The 20,026-nt window shown below is 39.4% G+C and overlaps 1 protein-coding gene across 2 annotated transcripts in view; it reads right to left on the bottom strand.

The window, feature by feature from the left end:
- dscama (Down syndrome cell adhesion molecule a) overlaps positions 1 to 19,253 on the bottom strand; it is a 385,227-nt gene extending 365,974 nt beyond the window's left edge. For both annotated transcript variants that reach the window (XM_034178954.1, XM_034178955.1), the window contains exon 1: positions 19,108 to 19,253. In XM_034178954.1, the coding sequence (XP_034034845.1) occupies positions 19,108 to 19,150 (43 nt within the window). In that variant the 5' untranslated portion in view covers positions 19,151 to 19,253. The remainder of the gene's footprint in view (positions 1 to 19,107) is intronic.
- Positions 19,254 to 20,026: the final 773 nt, after the last annotated feature.

Genomic DNA, 20,026 nt, shown 5'->3' with positions numbered 1-20,026 from the left:
TGTGAGCATGCGCTGTGGTCGGGGTGTGCAATAGCACATTTCATATAGCACCAAAACTACATGCTAAAAAAGAACTATTGCACGGCCAATGAAATACAACAGCAAATGGTAGGAATAATCTATGTCACTTGACATACAACCCACCAATCAAATGAAAAGGACCTACTCAGCCATTATATAATGTGATTGTGATTTAATGCGTGAATGGAAATGTCCTTCCTGAGAGGTAAAACATCTGTGTGAAACATAATTTTCTCCGAAAATATTTTAAATCTGCTCAAACCACAGACTGAATGCTGGACAAATCCTCTGTGACGTCACCCAGTGGGTTTCTGAAGACTGATTTTGAAGCTCAAACAGTTTGACTCCCAATGTTGCCATCTTGGCAGTGCCTGACTCCACCTACCCCCCCAAAAAATCTATAAATAAGTAAAGAGGTGGAGAGTGGGCAAGACCACCATAACCTGGGCGGAAACAATGAAGCCTGAACACAGCTCCCATCCTGTAGTTAGCAAACAAGTGAAGCTGAGGGTAACAAGCTAATTTTGTTTGATTAAATCACATTTTTGGGTACTTGGTGGTGCCTTGGGTGTTGGTTTTAAAACATATGACTGGCATATTGCCTTAGTAATTGCAGCACCATCAGTGGATGTAATGTCACTCAGCTACCTGTTCATTAGCACAAACAATGCTTGCAAATAATTTCAATAATACTAACATTTCACACAACAAAAATACTGGAGCACCAATTTCTTTGATGGTCCATTAGCACAATTAACCACACAGCAAGCCATGTTATCTCAGATAGTTGTGATAAAATGCTGAGAAAGGACAAACAGACATCTCAACAGGGTTGACTCTATATTAGCTAGTAGCCACTGCTACCGGGACCCTGACTCTGTCACAAATCTGTCACTCATAGTAAATATGCCTCAAAGTATTCATAGCTTCATGGTTGAAAATAACTTAAATTTATGAGCTATTCAAAATATAAATAAATAAAATAAAATTCACCCCTGTACGGGGAAACTAATCACAGACCAAAACTCCTTTTTTTTGGCACCAGACTGTAAACATGTTTATTTCTGCAAAAGTTGGAAATTTTAACATGGATTTTAGCTCATTCATGGCCATTCAAGAAACTAATTTGCCAGTTCCACATTGGCTTCACCTTTCAGCACTGGAAGTTTGGGCTTGCCTCAAACAAATTTATCTCCTTTGTTAGAAACTCAGATTTGACTGGTCAAGTCCAACAGTCCTTTCACTGCCACAGTATTAACCTCTTGCCCTGTATTATAATGAAAACCTGCAAATATGAAGTCAGTGTATGAGAAACACCACCACAAATGACCTTATTTTTTTTATTTGAATGGTTCATTGAACACCTACCAGGAACTGTGATCTGCATGAAGGTTTAATGGTATATCAGTGTTCCATTCAACTGCACTTTACGGTGATATAACCTGTTTTGCAGCAACCTTGCACAGCGTCACAGAACAGGCACTTTCATTCTGCTAATAATCTTTCCTGTCTCACTGAATGGCAGTGATGCATTGCCAATTTACTCTTTCATTCAAACAGAAAATATAACACGAACCAAAACCAGGACCTAATCATAAAAAAAAATAAATAAATAAAAAATCCCTCCCTCTCTTTATAGAGATGCTATTCACACATGATGAGCAATAACACATAGCACTTTGTATTAAGGATATATGAAGGATCATGAATTCCTGCATAATGTGTGTATTACATTATGCATCTAATCATAACTCATGGCCAATAACTATAATAATAACCGTAATTAATAGCAAAGACCACATTATTGAAGGAAAACAACACATCAAAATAAATCATAATTCATGATGAAGTACTAATGCTTTAATTAATGAGTTGTTCATGACGTCACACGTGAAAGACTTTGAACTTGTTATTACGTCCACCAAGCATGTAATAAAATCATCTGTGTTTATTTATTTGTCTGTCTGTCTGTTAGCAGGATTCCCTCAAAACAACTGCACAGATTTTGACAAACGTTTCACCACAGATAGATATTAGAGCATGAAAGATGCCATTAAATTGTGGAGGTGATCCGGATCCAGATTCTGTATCAAGATTTCTAGATGAAGATTTAGAGAATAACCCTGTTGTGGCTGATGATTTGCAGACGTTAATGCTGGATTTTAGGGTCGCAAATTGCGTTTTACCGGTTCCACTAGCACGTCGCCCATAAAACTCAATTTGCGAGGAGTTTTAAAACGGTTATTTGTGAGCGTAATACAGCATTAACGTCCCCAAATCATCAGACACAAGGGGGTTATTCCCATTCTAATACAATTTATCATTTGCACGTTTTTTTTCTGTACGTAATTCGGTCGGCGAGGCTTACCATAGCAACAGCGTCGTCGCTCCACCAGTTTCTCTCACTCTCAGCTGACAGTGCCATTATTGACATCTGCATAGCAAAGCGATAAGGGCGCGGAGTAATACATCAAATGTGAAATGGTCGACTATTTTGCCATCGTCAACACGATATTTTATGGTTGGAAATCTCACACGATTAACCGATCAGATCTGTGGAACAAATGTAATTGGATTAGAGTTCACTTTATATGGGCTTTGAAGGATTATGTCAAAACTACTTCATAGATTCTCACCAAATTTGCACCACAGATAGATATTAGGCCATGGAAGCCTCCACTGAATTTTGGAGGTGATCCAGATCCAGATCTGGATTGTATATCGAGATTTTACTTTATATAGGCTTTGTAGGATTACATCAAAACCCCTTCATGGATTCTCACCAAATTTGCACCACAGATAGATATTAGGGCATGGAAGAATCCACTGAATTTTGGAGAAAAAAAATAGGAAAAAAAAAATGAATAAAGTCTACCAGCCCAAAAAGCTTATAACCCCCTAAAATTATGTATTTGTTTGTGTTGGAGCTTATAGGTCATTAGCACTAACGTGACAGAGGACATTTTATTGATAAATATAATCATTTCAGACAACTGTATTTATCACAAATTTTTAAGTTTGTGCACTAGTTATTCTGTGTATGCATGTAAAATCGTACTGAAGTAAATTCATGCTGTAGCGGTTAGCTGGGAGTCCTGCAGTGCTAGCCTGTTAGCCTCTCCTAGCATGGTCAGGTAGCGTCACATTTAATGATCATGACACAGCACTCAACACTATGTTTGTCTGCACAGATATAGTCCAGTTGTTCTCTTTCGTAGCATCTGGCATTCACGATGAAATGACTTGCAGTGAAATTTTGTGCAGGCCTTTCTGTTGCATTAGCTAGAATTATGTTATGTTGTTTTCTTTATTTGTTTTGGTATGAAGTAATTATTTTACTTAAGGAGTGTATTCTTAGTTTCATATACTTTTAGTCTGTCATTTGTTGGAATGTGCATGTCGAACTGGGTTGAACCGGTTTTACCACTCGGAACAAAGAAAGACATTCAGGTTCCATTATAAATCATATGTCCCGTTATCGCGCGGGCCATGGGCAGTGGGGCGAGACATCCCCTAAATACCTATGGGGACCAATAAGGGACAGATTTTGATTTAGTAAAACTTGTGCTCAGCCGTCGTATACAATGGCGTCGGCCCCAGAGGGTTAAAGCACAAACAGTTAACCATGAGGACCCTGGTGATCTGACTAGTTCTGACAGAATGCTGTAGCCACTTTTCTCATTGTTAAACACAAACTATTAAACTGATACTTAACTGTGAATGTTAGCTATATGATATGCTAATGGAGCTATAAAGTGGCATTTTCTCACATTATCCTCGTATCCAAATGTGTTTCATGTCTGTTTTATTTTCTTTTGGTCTGTTTTGTTATTTTCTTTGATTCATTGGTTTTCTGTGTGTTTTTTCTCTTGACATGTTTTTTTCTGCTGGAGTCTGTCTGTCTCTATCCCTCTCGTCTGTCCCTGGGTTCTTCGTGGTGGGCGTTTCCCTCTCTCTGGCCACACCCTTGTTCTGGTGCTTTCCACGCACACCTGTTCCTGATTCGTAGCTCATCACCTGGGGTTATATAAGGTCACTAGGCCAGATTGATGCGCCTTGTGCCTTCGCGCCAGTTCAGATCTTTGTGTTCCATCGTCCTGCCTGCCTCGTTGTGTTTATGTCCTCCTGCCTGTTTGAACAATCACGCTTTAGCCTGATGATTTTTATACTGCTGTGTTTTTTGGACTGTCTACTTGTATACTGACCTCTGCTATCCACTAAAGTCTGTTATTAACAGAGCTGTTTGTGTGAGCCTCACATTTGTGTCCAACCTTTTTTGACTAACCTGCCTGTCAATAACTAAATTCATATAATAAATGTTAGCAGTGTGTAGCACCTAATTTCTTTATTTTTTTATTTTTAGCAGTTTATTCATTTAGCACTATTCCCGTTTTAACTGTATAGTTAGCGGATTATCATTTAACAAAGCTATCTTTTCAGTTAGCTGTGCCCATCAGTGGTATTGCATAAAATAATGCATAGCTCTTGCGTGATTTCATGCAAGAATTCATGATAATTCTAACCCAATCTCACGCCAAGCAGAATGTTCATAAGGGCGATTTGAGCGACGTACTACCAAATGGGAAAAGGGGGATTTTTTTTATGTCCAAGTCTACCCTATTGCAGTGGTTATCAGTGTTCCAGACCGTTTGATTTGCCTCTGAATGTCATCCAGTCCGGTCTCACCCATTCTGAGGTGATTTCAGTCAGGTTGAAATTCAAACCACCACATCTCTTCCAGACTCTCATGTAAAATCAATATTTTTCACAAAATGGAGCTTTCAACACAATCTTTATGGGTTCTGTGTGTAAGCAACCCAGTCCAGTCGAAGATTCAAGCTTCTCTACTATGGAAACCACCTGGACAACTGAGAGCCTACACAGAAACGTTCTGTGTGTATCTTTTATAAAGCTAAATCGATAAACCACCTAAAAATTTATTGGAAGCTACAGATAACTGATCAATTCCAGTATTGTCTCTGGTACACTTGTAAGTACTAATAAGCTGATTTTGAGGTTTAACACCACAATCGCTTCTGGGAGCATCAAAGGCGATCACAAACCCAAACAATGAGTCAGCACTTCTATCATTGTGCACCCTGCCCCCTGCTGGAAGCTCATGTTTACTACATAGCTTCCAACAGCAAAGCAGTTAAGAGGAGCAGCGAAGCCCAACTCTTTACTCAATAACAGCGTTGCCGTCAGGCGGATATCTTGGAAAATAAAGCAGTGCTGACTTATGGTTTGGTGTATAAATAAAATTATACTGACAGAATAACTCCATTAATGTCAGTTCTGTCATTTGTACAAAGTTAAAATATAACATGGTGTTGGTGTTTACAGATAAATGTGTTTTTGTAAACTATGCCATTTAAAAAAAAAAAAGCCAAGTTGTAATTATATAACCGTCTGATATAACTGGTGTCAAAATAAACAGAACACTGTCATGATCTACTGGTGCCAGACATTCAGTACTAAAGCTGGGCTTACACTGTGTGAGTTTTGGCCCTTTTTCATCTGAGTTTTCACTCGTGCGAGAATTTTTTGGATCGCGCCGACTTTCAGGTTAATCCTGCGTCCTACATCGTGTAGTAGACATGGAGTAACGAGCTGCGTTTGACCTCTCACAACACCTCCTGATTCGGCAGTCCATATGGTCAGATGAAAATCAAACCTGTTTGATATTCTGATCAAGCGTCGTGAGGGTATCCCGCTGCTGAAGCGCTACAAGCGTCCAACCTCTCGCACTGTGCATTTGCAAACACCAGAGAGAGCATAAACAGTGATCATCTCTTTGGAAGAGCAGCTTCTGCACCCCCCCCCCCCCCCAAACTCATGTAAAGTCTTGTAATTTTTTTTTTACTTTGATGTCTTCCATCAAGAGTTTTTGTAAAAATAAGAAATGTAATTTAGTATGAAAAAAAGCTTCTGTTTACGTTTGCTTCTGGAAACACGAGTCCGATGTGGTTTTTGAATGTACATGTGTGAGAACAAACATAAATCGTGCGCTCTGAACTTTTAGACCGTGCAGTTTGTCGTACAGTTTGAGCTGTAGCTGAGTACAGTGATTGAAAATATTGTACAGTGTCTGCCCAGCTTTAGGGCAAATACGGCCATGAACACTACTGGCCAGTAGATGGCAGTAGAGACCATGAAAAAACTTGCCAAACAAAATTCCAGATAATCCGTGTCTGCTACGTTTAAGATGCGTGGAATTTAATAAATGCAAACACAAACGCAATAACAATGTCTATAAACTCAGAGAATATATTCACGAGAGTTTTAGGCACAATATACAAAGAGTTTAATGCTGTTGTCCGTGTGGAGCCTGATCAGAGTGTCTCAAATGCATGTCTTCTGTCGTGAATGTACTGAGATACCCATAACGCACAGCATCTCCACACTAAAACATTCAAAATTAGCACATTGCTTTAAAACTAAAACATATATCTGATATTTTCACTTTATAAACCTCAGACATGACGTTAATTTAAATAACTTGTCCGAAATTAATTTGGTTAAAATTTTAACCATAAGTTAAACGTGTATGCCTCTGGATGACTTGGGTGCTATTGCCATCTTGTTAGTATGGGGTCAGAAGAAATTAGTTTTTTTTTTTCTTCTTTTTTGTGACCAATTCTCCTTTGTCTGCAGAGGATAGAGTGGTTTCTTCTGGAACCAGTTCTCCTCTATTTATGGAGGGTAGAACTACACATATGCTACAAAACATTTAACAGGTAGGTGCTAAACTGATTTTTAAATTTTATAAATGTTTGTAGCTATTCAGCTTTGTTTACCACATACGTTAGCAGTCTAAAAATGAATGGACCAAAACTTATCGGAAGATAATTAGTCTGATAATGGTTTTCAAAGTTAATGAAACCAAATTAGCGGATTAGCAGAACTGTGCTCACCACCGTTGAGAAGCTTGGAGCCTCGGACTCCAAAACCGACGAGACGGCGGGTGATTTTTGACTCTGTTGGATGTTTCTACCGTCACGCAAACCATTTGTTATTATTATCATTTATTTTATTTTAAACAATAATGCATTTTTTTTCATTGCGATTAATGGCACTTTGCTCTGTTTTGTTCAGATGTCATTGAATTGGTCTGTAGATAAAGTGTTTCCCAGAACAATAACCAGGTTAGATGTCACTTTTTTGCACAGTTTAAACAACAACACTAGATCAGGAGTATTTAATTTGTTTAAATAGCAGCAAAAAGAAAAATCACACAATCAACACACCTACAACTCACAGGTCAGTTTTGTTGTTGTTTAAACAGCTTCCTCCTGCCGATCGAGACATAGAGCATACATTAAATACTTTTCATACCAAAGTTAACTTGCTTTAATAACTGTCATTATTTTATCTCAAATGTGGGAGTTTATTCTTTTACCAACGCATTTGTCTTTAAAGATTGTTAATTAACAGCTTCACAGAGCTCCTGCAGGCTTAAGACAGCTTTAAGATGTTTGATTCATGATGCCTTTCATCCAGATTTTCATGGTCAATGGACCAATTTAAAAATGAAATGGTCTTTGCACCAATACGATAATTATTAAAGGATAATGATTAAATTCTATTTAAATTCTATTCTATACTTGCAGCATCATTTGTCACCAAGGAAAAGCAGCAGAAATCAACTTTTGAATGTGAACACATCACAAAAATTTCAAACGGTGAGCTGCAACCCAATAAAATTTGGTAAACAAGCAGAAAATTGTGCACCGTGCAGTACATCATTATTTTGTAAAATAATCGCCTTCAGCATATTATATTTTTTTTTTCAACAATCTGTTGTCTTTATTGTTGTCCAACAACAGAAAGTCACCTAAAACAATGCCGCTTCTGTCTCATTTAATAATGCTTTGCTCATTAAATGCCACATAACACAAGCGGACTCCCCTCTTTCTGTCTCCTCCTCCTCCTCCTCTTTTTCTGTCTGACTACACACCATCATCTCCTGAAGCATTCTGGGTTAAACAAAACCTTTAACAGTTCACCGTGCACATTAACATATGTTCGAGTCTGCGCTCTTCTAAGGCGAAACCAAATGCACAGAATTATTGACCCAGTAATAACTCCTGAAATGGTTAGTGAGCGTGTGCACAAAATAGCACATTGCTAATTGATTATAATAGTTGATGAAACTACTTTCTCATGAATCTGCACAGGCTTTTGAATAAAGAACAGATTTAAAAAATCTCTGTTAAACCCCAACAATACATATTTATATGTTTATACTTCCAACATTTAACCCAATTTAGATCTGAAGTTAAAAAAAAAAGGCATTTTTGTCACATAAGAATTGGCCCACATAACTATTCTGTTTGTAAAAACAAACCAATATGTGTCCAATGATGTGTGCTCTGGAATCAGACTAGAAAACGTGCAAATGAAATTGCAAATTAGAATGTTACTCAATGGGATAGATGCTCAAATATTTTGTGAAATCAGTCTGCTGTAACTCCATCAGGGCAATAATTCAGCATGAACTCTTACCATATCTCATAGCATTTCATGATTCAGCATCAGAAAATATACATTATATATACATTGGTTTGTGATATTGTCAGGAAAAGTGTCACATTTTCGTAACAGGAGCAGGGATTCAATCGAATACATTCTGTGACAGGAGCACGAAATGAAAAGTAATGCAGGGGGGTCTGGGCGGGGGGTATGGTTAGGGTTAGAGGAACGGGTAGAGTTAGTAATAGTAACATTTAAAAAAAGACTCCTGTCATGAAAATGTGACTCATTTCGTGACAGGAGTATGAAAAAAAAAAACTCATCAGACTGTGATGTGAACTGACAGATGACCAATCAGGATGCAGACTTTTACCCTCCATTAGAAGTTCATGACATCACAAGGCAAGAAGTGTGTGTGGCGGGGGGGAGAAAGCCCATCTCACAAGGATAAAGAAAAAAGATGAAAGCAATAAATAATAGATCCAGCATGTCACCAAAACAGAATCAATTCTTTTCTGACCAAAGAATCAGGTCAGGTCATCAGATCATGTGCTGATGCTGTGTGTGGCCGCATGCACACTATGGAACCACCTTGGATCCTGGATGGTAACCACCCAGACAAACAACCACTCCAGCCCCACTTCTCAAATGCAACCATTTATATAACAGCCGAGTGAATCCTTGTCATTTGATTGGTGCTTTGTATGTCACGTGACATGAATTATTCGTTCCATTTGTGTTGCGTTGCATTTAGTGTGCAAATATGGTTCCATTTACTGTGCAATTTGGTTCCATACGTTTTGTACCATTGCACACTGAGAATGAACCCCGCCTACGCACACACTAGTGGGGGCGGTGTTTAGCTAAACATGGCGAAGTTTGTTTTGCTGAGAGACGACGATTTGAGCGAGCTCATTAATGGTGTTAATTCTTCTAACACACACATAAAAATAAATCCACTATGCCATAAGTATACGGAGGCATGTAGAAATGTTAGGATGAAAACCTGGACAAATTTCTGACACAATTTTTCACTGGACTCAGGAAGCACACAAAGTATTTTGGGGGGGTATCACAGACTACATCATGACAATTATTTTTTAACTATCTGTTTTTCCAAGTTGACTGAAAACAATCTTGTACTCCTATTTAAAGTTTGTGTTGGACTGTATGTTCTTTTTCTGTTGTTTATAAATGAATATAACATCAAATGACAAGGATCTATTTTAGCCGACAAATAAAACAAATAATGAATGTTTTTACATTCTTTCAATGGAATAATGTTTAATTCTGTGAAACCTGGAGCGTACCATTCAATGAGGCAAAGCAGAGTTGAATGGAACATTCCATCTTTCACCACATGAAATATTCATACCATTGAACTCATGAACATTCATTATTTGTATACTATCTGCTGCAGCCAGGTGAAACATGGGCATCCCCTTAGTCTTCTCCACCCGTTGGGGTTCTCAACACTGAGGCAACTACGTGCTAGATCATGCCCCAAAAAATACATCACAGGGCCAAACTGTTGTAACTGACACTCCTACACAGTGGAAGTGGTACTACTCATTTGAATCTCCCTAAGTAACCATTCCTTTGACACAGTCTTTCCAGCAGCACCCAAGAATCCTCCAAAGAGACCTATAAAGGTCACTGGTTAGCATCCATGTTTCACAAACATACAGTGAGACAGGAAGCAGCAGGACCCTAAAGACTTGGACCTTTGTTCTCCTGCAACAATATCAGCATCGGCAAACACGTCTGTCGAGTAAACTCATGACTTCATTAGCTCTTGTTACACTTCAAGAACCATCTTAACATAAATACTATTGAATACTTCACACAAATGGTCAGACTGACAGTTGTTGAAAACACATAACCTCTTTTTTTTTCTGTCAGTTAGGAAAGGTGAAATTACTAAATTAGGAAAAAATTGATAGATAAACCTTTGAACAAGTAACTGAATGATGCACTTTATTTACTGTACCAATAACAAGCACAAGAAAATAGACATGGCATCAGATGATGAGATATTTGACAGTGAAGAGTTGGAGTTTTCAAAGATTAGCTCTTCGAGAATATTATTTAGTTGGAAACAAAACATCAATCTTCATCTCAGCTATTATGCAGTTACAGCAGGATAAGTAATGTAGCGCAGAGATGGGTTTACTCCAGGATCTCCAATGAATTTTCAAAAGCTCTGCACCAAAGCCATCCCCCCCCGCTGGGTCTCTCAGCTCTCTCACATCTGGTGTTGCCCCCTTGCCAAATTTTCCTAGAAAAACTCCTGGTCAGTGATTGGAAAAGGACATGAAAAAGGGTGGAGGGCGTTTCAGTACGACTTTGTATGATAGCGTCACCTAAAGTTTGAGCGTAGAATTGCAGCCTTTGTAGTACACTGTTGTCATGAATGAATGAATGCACAAACCTCGAGCCTCATTTGTTTGGATGCACATCTGAGTTATCTGTACTATATCAGCTTTCAAAGCTGGAAAGAAACGATGCATCAACCTTCAGTACTAAAATATTAAGCTGATGCCGAAGTACCAAAACGTGCAATTCCTCGCATGGCCACTTTAGGATTGGTCCAAAGTGAATCAATCCCCATAGAACCCATGTTAAACTGTCCAACCTTACAGCAGAAATTACCATGTACAAATCAAAAAGCCTGGTACAAAAATGTTTTTTGTCTTTATAGCTAGTTTCACTGTTCATGACAACTATACCAGGGACTGATTTTTTATATAACTCATTCGTTAACCTGTTTCAAGCCATAGCGTTATGCATATTTAGGGGCATGGAGGATTTGAGTGACAGCTGTCATCCAAGTGGTCAGCCAGTAGCAGGTCGCTAATCTCTTTACCCTCATTTTAAATCAAATATGAATAAAACATACCTTGCTGTACAATTAATTGTAATAACAGACCAGTCTGTGTGCCAGTATTTTCTGAGGGAAATTTTTACCATTTGTATGTTAGCACCATTAGCACAAGTTAGCAGGTATCAGTAGCCAGGTAATGTTAGCTACACTGATAATATTTGTATCTGTATATGTATTTGTGTTGCGACCCTCCTGTCCTGTGCACCAGCAGCAATTCTTGTATATTCGCCCGTGAATTGTTCTGTGAATTGTTTCTGTAATTTATGTTTGTAGCATGGCCCAAGCAGAGGGTCACCCCTTTGAGTCTGGTCTGCTTGAGGTTTCTTCCTCAAGGGAGTTTTTCCTTACCACTGTTGCTCTGGGGTTGGTAAGGTTAGACCTTACCTGTGTGAAGCGCCCTTGAGGCATCTCTGTTGTGATTTGGCACTATATAAAGGAAAATAAATTGAAACTGAAAATAATGCCACGATTACTGAGGAGTCATCCCAGTATAGTTTTAAAACCTGTACCATCTGTCATTGAGCTGCCACTTAGTTAACAAAAATATGTATTAACATATACATATATATATATATATATATATATATATATATATATATATATATATATATATATATATATATTATATTATATATAATATATATTGTAAACATGTTAGAGAAAATTCTTCTTTATAACTCCATCCTTTCTCTGTTTATTAAGACTTCTTGCTTGCTTTTCAGTTCATTTAGGGGTTTCGCTGTCCAACTGGCTGCATTCGTGAATACATGGTTAGAGATTAATTTAATTTAGCACTCTGGACAAATCACTGCATAACAGGAGTCAACACAAAGAGCACCTCACAAAGAAAACAAATCTTTTTGTTTGCTTGAAAGATTGTTCATCAGGATTTGGCTAGCTGCAAATGAACATCATTAGTGCATGTGAGACACTTAGCGTGCACCAAATCTATGTGTAATCTGAATGCCTTACTTATGCTGTGCTGTCCTTTTGGAGTATTTCAAGATGACAGATGTCAACTGTTGGGTTGTAAAGACAGGAACCCAGTTTAGTGCATTAACTAATCAATAACAATGTTTTCTTAGAGCCCTAGGTGTCATCAAAGGCACAGGTACAGGTCAGATCTGGAAGCATGTGATGCCGGTTGAAAATCATTAATTTTAGTCTCGCTAAGTAACCAGTTGTTTGACAAGTCATTTCAGCTTACCCAAGCATCTTTCAGAAGGCGTAATATCAAAAACATTTCAGTACTGCTTTAGGTCACTGGTTAGCATCCAGTTCTCACAACCATACTGTAGACTGGAAAAACCAGAGTATAAGAGTTGGACCTTCATTTTTTTAAATAAATCAACATCACCAAACACCTCTGGCCAGTGACCTTATGACTTCACAAACTTTCCCCGGCATCTCTTGATGTCAAAGGCTGAGGTCCCAAAGACAGAAATGTCACTGCCGAGATGAGGGAATCTTTCAACAAGTTCAACAGTTTCACCACAAACAAATACACGTTTGATGGTGCAATCCTGTAATCTTGATCCAGGACAAGAAGAAGCTCAAACGCTTCAATGCGATCAGGACATCAAGTGATTACACACAAAGACTGTAGCACTGTCCACGAAATCAATGTCACCGCACCTTCCCTCACTGACCAAGTTACATAAGATGCTGGACGGCATGACCCTACCAACATTCAGTCAGTGCTACCAAGGATCAAAGTAGAAGACCAAACACATCCCTGACAATCACTAGAACTAACTGAAGAAGTCAGACTCTGCCCCCACTCCACCCAGCATTCATATTACCTGTGTACAGGCCAGCTATAGAGGTAGAGGTTCTTATTTAACGTGGGTAGCCAACAAAAGCCCAAAGCTTGTGTCCAGAAGGGCCCACATCACATATCTGGCACTCCTCCCAGCACCGTTGTTGAATGTGCCAGTTGAGAGCGTGGCTGCAATTGGGAAGAGAACCCATCCCAGTCCAACATGCAAACCATGACACCACCCCCTCCCAGGCTATGACGTCCAGCAACCTATTGAGGGCCCAGTGAATTCTCAGGACACCCTGCAAATTCTGAGTACAGCCACCACAAAGGTAAACTTCTGCATTAGTATGTCATAGGTAAAAAACAAAAAAAAAAACAAATGCGTGACCAGCCACATGGAAATGGGTGGTTACCGCACTCTGACTGTACAGGCTGCAGAAAAATGAATTGCTACAGGGACTAACTGTAGTGGGCACAAAGGAATGGGAGCCTGCAGTTAACTGGCCAGGTAGTCTCACATGTGTGTCCCACCTCAGTCTCACGTGCATTCTCAGGTGTCACTTAATGTTCAAATGCCTGATTAATTGCATATTTGTTCCATTTGATGTATCCCAAATGCCTACACTGCCATGTAATAGCATTGCACGAGCACCATCACCTACCCACAGGCTCAAATAATTCCATGCTCACACTTTTGTGTCAAATCACTGACAGATCTCTACTGCCACTGCCAGCTGGTATGTAGCCATAACTTATATTTGTCTAGCCAAACCCATTTGGGATTCCCCTCTTATGGCTAAGACACAAATGGATATATCATGTGTGGAGTTCATTTTGATTGTCGAATGGATGTGTGTTATTGAAGGGGTGTGGGAAAGGATCACATCAGTGGTGGATTACTATATATCTGGAATTGGAGAAGCAAGACCTGTACAGTCCCTGAGGCCCATCAGGGCAGTGTTTATCCCCAGATACCATAGTCTGAAGTGGAGGAGACTCTTATCAACCCCCTGGAAGGAATGCCAGTCCATCACAGGTTACTTTCCCAGCCAAGGTAGGTACCTATTTACAGCTGTGTTGACTGGGACAATCCAGATGAAGTGTCTTGAGTGGAATTGGAAAGCTGACTAAATATTCATTTGTTGCCATCACCTTTGCCATAGCGCCAAATAAGCCCAACTGTAATCCTAAGGCCAACCAAATACTTGCTTTGGGCTTCACCACTGCTCATTAAAAACCTTTACAAACTATTTAGTAGCGGTCCCACAGGGGTGTTCCCAACTGTGACATGGATGGAGTCCTTATAAGCGTTGCAACTCCTGTGGTACAAACCCAGCAAATATTCCAATTCAAGGTGCACTGCTGTACAAGAGGTGGGAACCACAGCCGTCTGTGTAATGATACTCAGCGCTCTAACAACTGATGAGTGTTTGACACCTCTAAATGAGAATGTGCTGGACAGGGAATTTTAAAATGTTTCATCATTCCACTCTTTAGAGGTTTCATCAGTTCCATACAACTGTTCTCAAGAGATATGGTGGACTGGCTCGAAACATAATCTTCCCAACAAAAATGGTTAAAAAATACAGCATAGGAAATTTTACATGTAAAATAATGACTGTACTAATTCTTAGCAAATTCCTTTTAATGACTGAACATTTCTCCACAAACCACTGAATGGGAGTTGTATATTTGTTTCCATTCTGGTCCCAGTTTATTTTTACCTGAGGCCATCAAATATGGCCATCGGATATTGCGAAGACTTTTTGACCATCCGTCCATCGGTCTGTCTTTGTTCAGCATAAGTCCAGTCCTACTGCCAGAGTCTTCAGTTTCACAAGGAACATTCTTGGGACACAGACCTTGGACAAATTCAAAGATGGCTAACCTTGACCTATTTTAAGAGGGATTTTAAGAGGTTAAAAAGTCACATTCTCTTTCAATCTGTTCTGGGTTTTTTTGTTTGTTTGTTTGTTTTGTTTTGTTTTGTTTTGAGTGACAGAGGTGACAGTAAATCAGAGCAGAGCGGCACTGTGACATCAGTGGCAGGTCTCTCTTAAAACGCTTAATTTATATGTTTATATAGCATGTTTCTCATATATGAAAAAGCTAGCAAGAAATAAACACTTCTAAAACTGAATTTGCTGTTTCTAGAACCTAATAACACCTCTGAAGTGATCTACAAGATATTTAACAGAACCTAATACCACCTCTGAAGTGATCTAAAAGACATTTAACCAACATTAGCGTGGTGACATCACAGGCTGGAAGCTAGCTGCAAACTCTGTTTTGATTCTGTGTATATATAACATCTTTGTCATATAATATGTAAAACCCAACGAGAAATAAACACTTCTAAAACTGAATTCACTGTTTTTGGAACCTAATAATACCTCTGATGTGATCTGAAAGACATTTTACCTACATTAGCATGGTGACATCACAGGCTGGAAGCTAGCTGCAAACTCTGTTTTGTTTCTGTGTATATATAACATCTTTGTCATATAATATGTAAAACCCAACGAGAAATAAACACTTCTAAAACTGAATTCACTGTTTTTGGAACCTAATAACACCTCTGATGTGATCTACAAGACATTTAACAGACGTTAGTGTGGTGACATCGCAGGCTGGTAGCTAGCTGCAAACTCTTGTTTCGTTTCTGCATATATATAACATCTTTGTCATATATTATATAAAAGCAAGCAAGAAATAATCACCTCTAAAACTGAAAATGCTATTTTGTAACCTGATAACACAAGACATTTTTGGACACACTAACACACTAACTTCCACTAATTCAAAGCTAACTTCCACGCTTGTCAAACGCTCATACGTGTAAATACTGTTTATAACTGATTGATAGAGGGGCTTTATCGAACATGTACAAATTGTACTTTGCGCTGGGATACCAATTAAACAACTGAAAATTGTAATGAAGACAATGCTCATACGGCTGAGGGTATTTTAGTATTGTGTTATATTAATGTCTACCCTCATTTGGGCTATTTTAGGACCACTTTAAAAACTATTCCTGGATAAAAGTGTTGTCTTTCATTCCTCAAACATTTCCAGCAGTCAGTTTTCTGTGTCCAATCTCTTGCTATTACATTCTGAACAAGGCAAAAATATACAGCATGAAACTAAATTCTATTAGTACATTAATCATTTTTGACACCTGGGAGAAGTCACAGGGAAAATGCATATGTTTTAATAAGCAGAGGCACCTTTTCTCCGGCAGCCCCTCGCCATCCTAAGCTGAAAGCTAAAAAATATCTCTGCACAGAGTGATACTAAGTGCCAATTGAGGAGCTTCGCTGTATATTTACACAGCTTATTAGCATCCAATTGAGCCATGTGTCAGATACCCCCCCCCCCAAACCAGACACAGCTGAGCATAAAAAACATTACATCGTTTCCCAATTTATCTCTTCATAACTGGAATATGTTTTTCCCAATCCATTTAGATTCAAATAGACACTTTTGCAAAAGCACTTCAACTGCTCGAGCACCACTAAAGTGAACTCTGCATCAGATTTACCCTCTACAGCACCATTTTTTTCTATCCACTGTAGGTTAGCTTGCAAAAAGCATCCACAGCTCTATCCAAAACTATCCATGGCAAAAATAATAGGTGAAAATGGTGATGCTCTAATGTTTCAAAGGTATTTTCATCCAACATCCAAATCCTACGTAAAATCACCCAATCACACATACTCATTACTGTACCTGGAAATAATATCATACTCCAAAATCTGTCATTAGGAATCAGTGGCGGGTTGAACTCTATCAAGGAGCATTTTCAGGATCACCTGAGCAAGCGCTGCTCAAATCCAACGCTCACACTGCAGCAACACTTCATTACTCAGGTCTCCATAGTGACAACTTCAGCTGTCTGTAAGGGTCCAGAGCCCTAAAAGCCTTTACTTCAGGTAGTGACATCTTTCTCTGCCCAAAGAAGACACAAGGTGCATTCTAATGATGCCTAAGCATTAAATGAATTTTCTAGCTCCAATGAGTGAATGCAGCTCAAGAGATTGCACTGCATTTTGATGCATTCTGCAGTCACTTGTGTATTTACCGCCGTATTTAGTGGTGCACAGTGAGAATTTTCATACCACACCCTAATTTCTAGCCACTAAACAAAATAAATCTATCTTCGTCTCACAGTGACCTTTTCTGTGGAGTCAAATGGGGGTCTGTCAATATGAATACATTGCAACTACAACTGCAGCATTCACCACAATTACAAGTGCTGTTACTGCCGTTCAAAGTTTCTATGTAGAGGTCTGTAGCAGCAGCCATTTTGCATCGCTGTTGCCTGGACCAGAGAGACTGATAAACCATTCACCATCAAAAGCGGGATCAGCAAGCGGAGCATTCAGGGAAGCATTGAGCGAGATTTGCAATGGACATCGAGCTTTGTGTTTCTGGAGACTGTCAGGCCTCAGTTAGAAAATCATCGCTGCTGCACCACCATCACTGGTCTGACTCTGTTCCCGCCTATAAATAACCCCCACTGCTTCATTAACCCATCAGCATGGCCCAAAATGGTTTTCTTGTGCATTTTTGTTTGACGCATCACCTCAGGTTACACGTGTCCATTTTCTAGTCCTTTCCTTCAGTCCGTCTGTCAAAATAGGTTGCTGAACGCAACCGATTCCATTCGAGACAATTTTTGCCCTCCATCACATGCGCTCTTTCTACCCCACAGCCCCTAGTCCTCCTCACTGCCCCCCCCCCCCCTTCTTACACACCCTTCTTGTCTTCACTGTAAAAATCAATCCAACAGCACACAATGACACTTAACAACTGCATCTTTCAGACGTCACAGTACACAAAACAGGATCTGGATGTTTTATGAGACATGCACTTGGCCAAGGGTGATAAAATTGTCTTTGTTTTCCCCATTCCCCCAAATCTAAAATGACTCCATGTCTGTGCTTCTAATATGGCGGGTGCAATGCCCTAAAAAGCAGAGCCCCCGACTTAATCCTATTTAATTACCATTTTCTAGAATATTCTCAACAGAAGGAGCAGCCTGCAATTGTGTAGTCATCTTTACCATTTCATCGCTTTGACATTAAGAATTATTCCACAGAATTTTAACATGCAAGGGAATGCAATATGTTTTTCATCAATGCACATAAAGGTTTATTTTGTGTTTCTTTTTCTGCATCTTAATGCCTTTATATAAATTATTGCAGTTTTATCTGGTAAATAATTACACATTTTCTGTGCAGTTATGAGGCACCTTTGAGCTGCAAACAAATATAATACCAGGCAAACATTCTATAGAATGTTACAACAAATAAAAAAAAAATTTTTCTCAAGTCATAATGCATAAAAATGTGAGTGCAGATTATTAGTATGCAAATTTGCCATCTAAAAAAGGGCTTTCCAAGTGCACCCAGGTTTAGGCCCAATGCAGAGTGATCACAGAGAATGCAACAAAAATAATTGTGAGATTTACTCTGAGGCCTACAAATCTTGCAAATAAATAAATAAGTAGTTAAATTAATAAACTAAAAACAAATCTAAATTCTAATATGAGAAAAAAAATCTATTATCCCTCATGTGGTGCAGGCTGCACCTTTACCAAACCATGCTCTTTCTTTTAAAAGGTTTAATAATTATTTTTTTACACCTTTGGTAATTTAACCTGGATGTGGCCACACACACACACCACACACACCACACAACACAACACACACACACACACACACCACACACACACACACACACCAACACCCTCCCCCCACGCAGTCCCAACCCTTAAAAAGCACTACTGCTTGTGTCAGGGACGCAGCAAAAAAAAAAAAAAATAAAAATAAAAAAAAATCCAAAAACGAATCAACATCATAAATATGAAAAATACTTCGCTGCATATTTAGGTTATTATTTGGGCACGCAGTCCTGTGGAAAAATTCAAGATAAACTTCAAGTTTGCATTAAATGCATCACCTACCATTCAAGATGCACTGGAAAAAGGAAAGAGCCAATATCCACATGCCCCGCTCCGTTCAATATCCAAGCTTATGCTTTTTCTTCTAATCTCCGCGCGCTCTCTTAATATCTCGCTTTTAATTCTGCAACAAGTCAATGGGAATGAAAGAAAAGGGAGAAATCTGCCTGTGAATGTGTGCGTGCGCGCGCGTGTCAATCCTGCACGTTAGGAAGAAGGAGGAAGTCGGAGCGTCCTTCCTGCAGCTGATTGTCTCCTTTATGATCCACAGCTGCGCGTCTCACCCCCTCTTTTGGGACAGAGTGACCACACCGGCCCTCAGCGCAGCCGTCCCCCCGTGTCTGTGCGCTGCTCTGCGTGGAGCATGAGGGATCGGCTCGGTGCGCTCCGGTCCAGGTGAGCTGCTGCTGCTGCTGAGTCAGAGGCTGGAGGCGCAGGACGACCTGCCTGTGCGCAAAAGCCAACTCCACGGTTAACCAGCTTAAAAAAAAAAAAACAAAAAAAAAAACAACAATAATAGGATAAAAGGCTCCAGAATCTGGAAACAATCAATAAATAGACAAATAATAAGGCTTCTATGCGCGTAAAACAACCAAATGCATCTGACGCCAAAAATGCGTAAAAGTTGGATAAATCTATGTTTTTTTTTCTGGATAAAATAAAAGCGCAGGGACTTGATTGTTAGCTGCGCTGAAAACTCATTCTTTCTTCGCCTCCTCTCTCCGTCCGGCAATCAACAAGCACACGCATCTTTCCCCCGCAGCCGCACACACAAACTGCGCACACTGGTCCCTGCGCTTAGAACCTGTGCTGCCTCACAGCACTGTGCAAGGGAAAAAAAAAAAAAAACCTTCGCCTCCTTCGCCGCAGCCGCGCAGCTTCCTCTCCATTGCCTTAAAGGTGCAGCCTGGGTGTGTGGGGT

This window comes from Thalassophryne amazonica, chromosome 9 (assembly GCF_902500255.1).
Source record: "Thalassophryne amazonica chromosome 9, fThaAma1.1, whole genome shotgun sequence".
Classification (NCBI taxonomy): domain Eukaryota; kingdom Metazoa; phylum Chordata; class Actinopteri; order Batrachoidiformes; family Batrachoididae; genus Thalassophryne; species Thalassophryne amazonica.
This window is presented reverse-complemented; position numbering and strand designations above follow the sequence as displayed.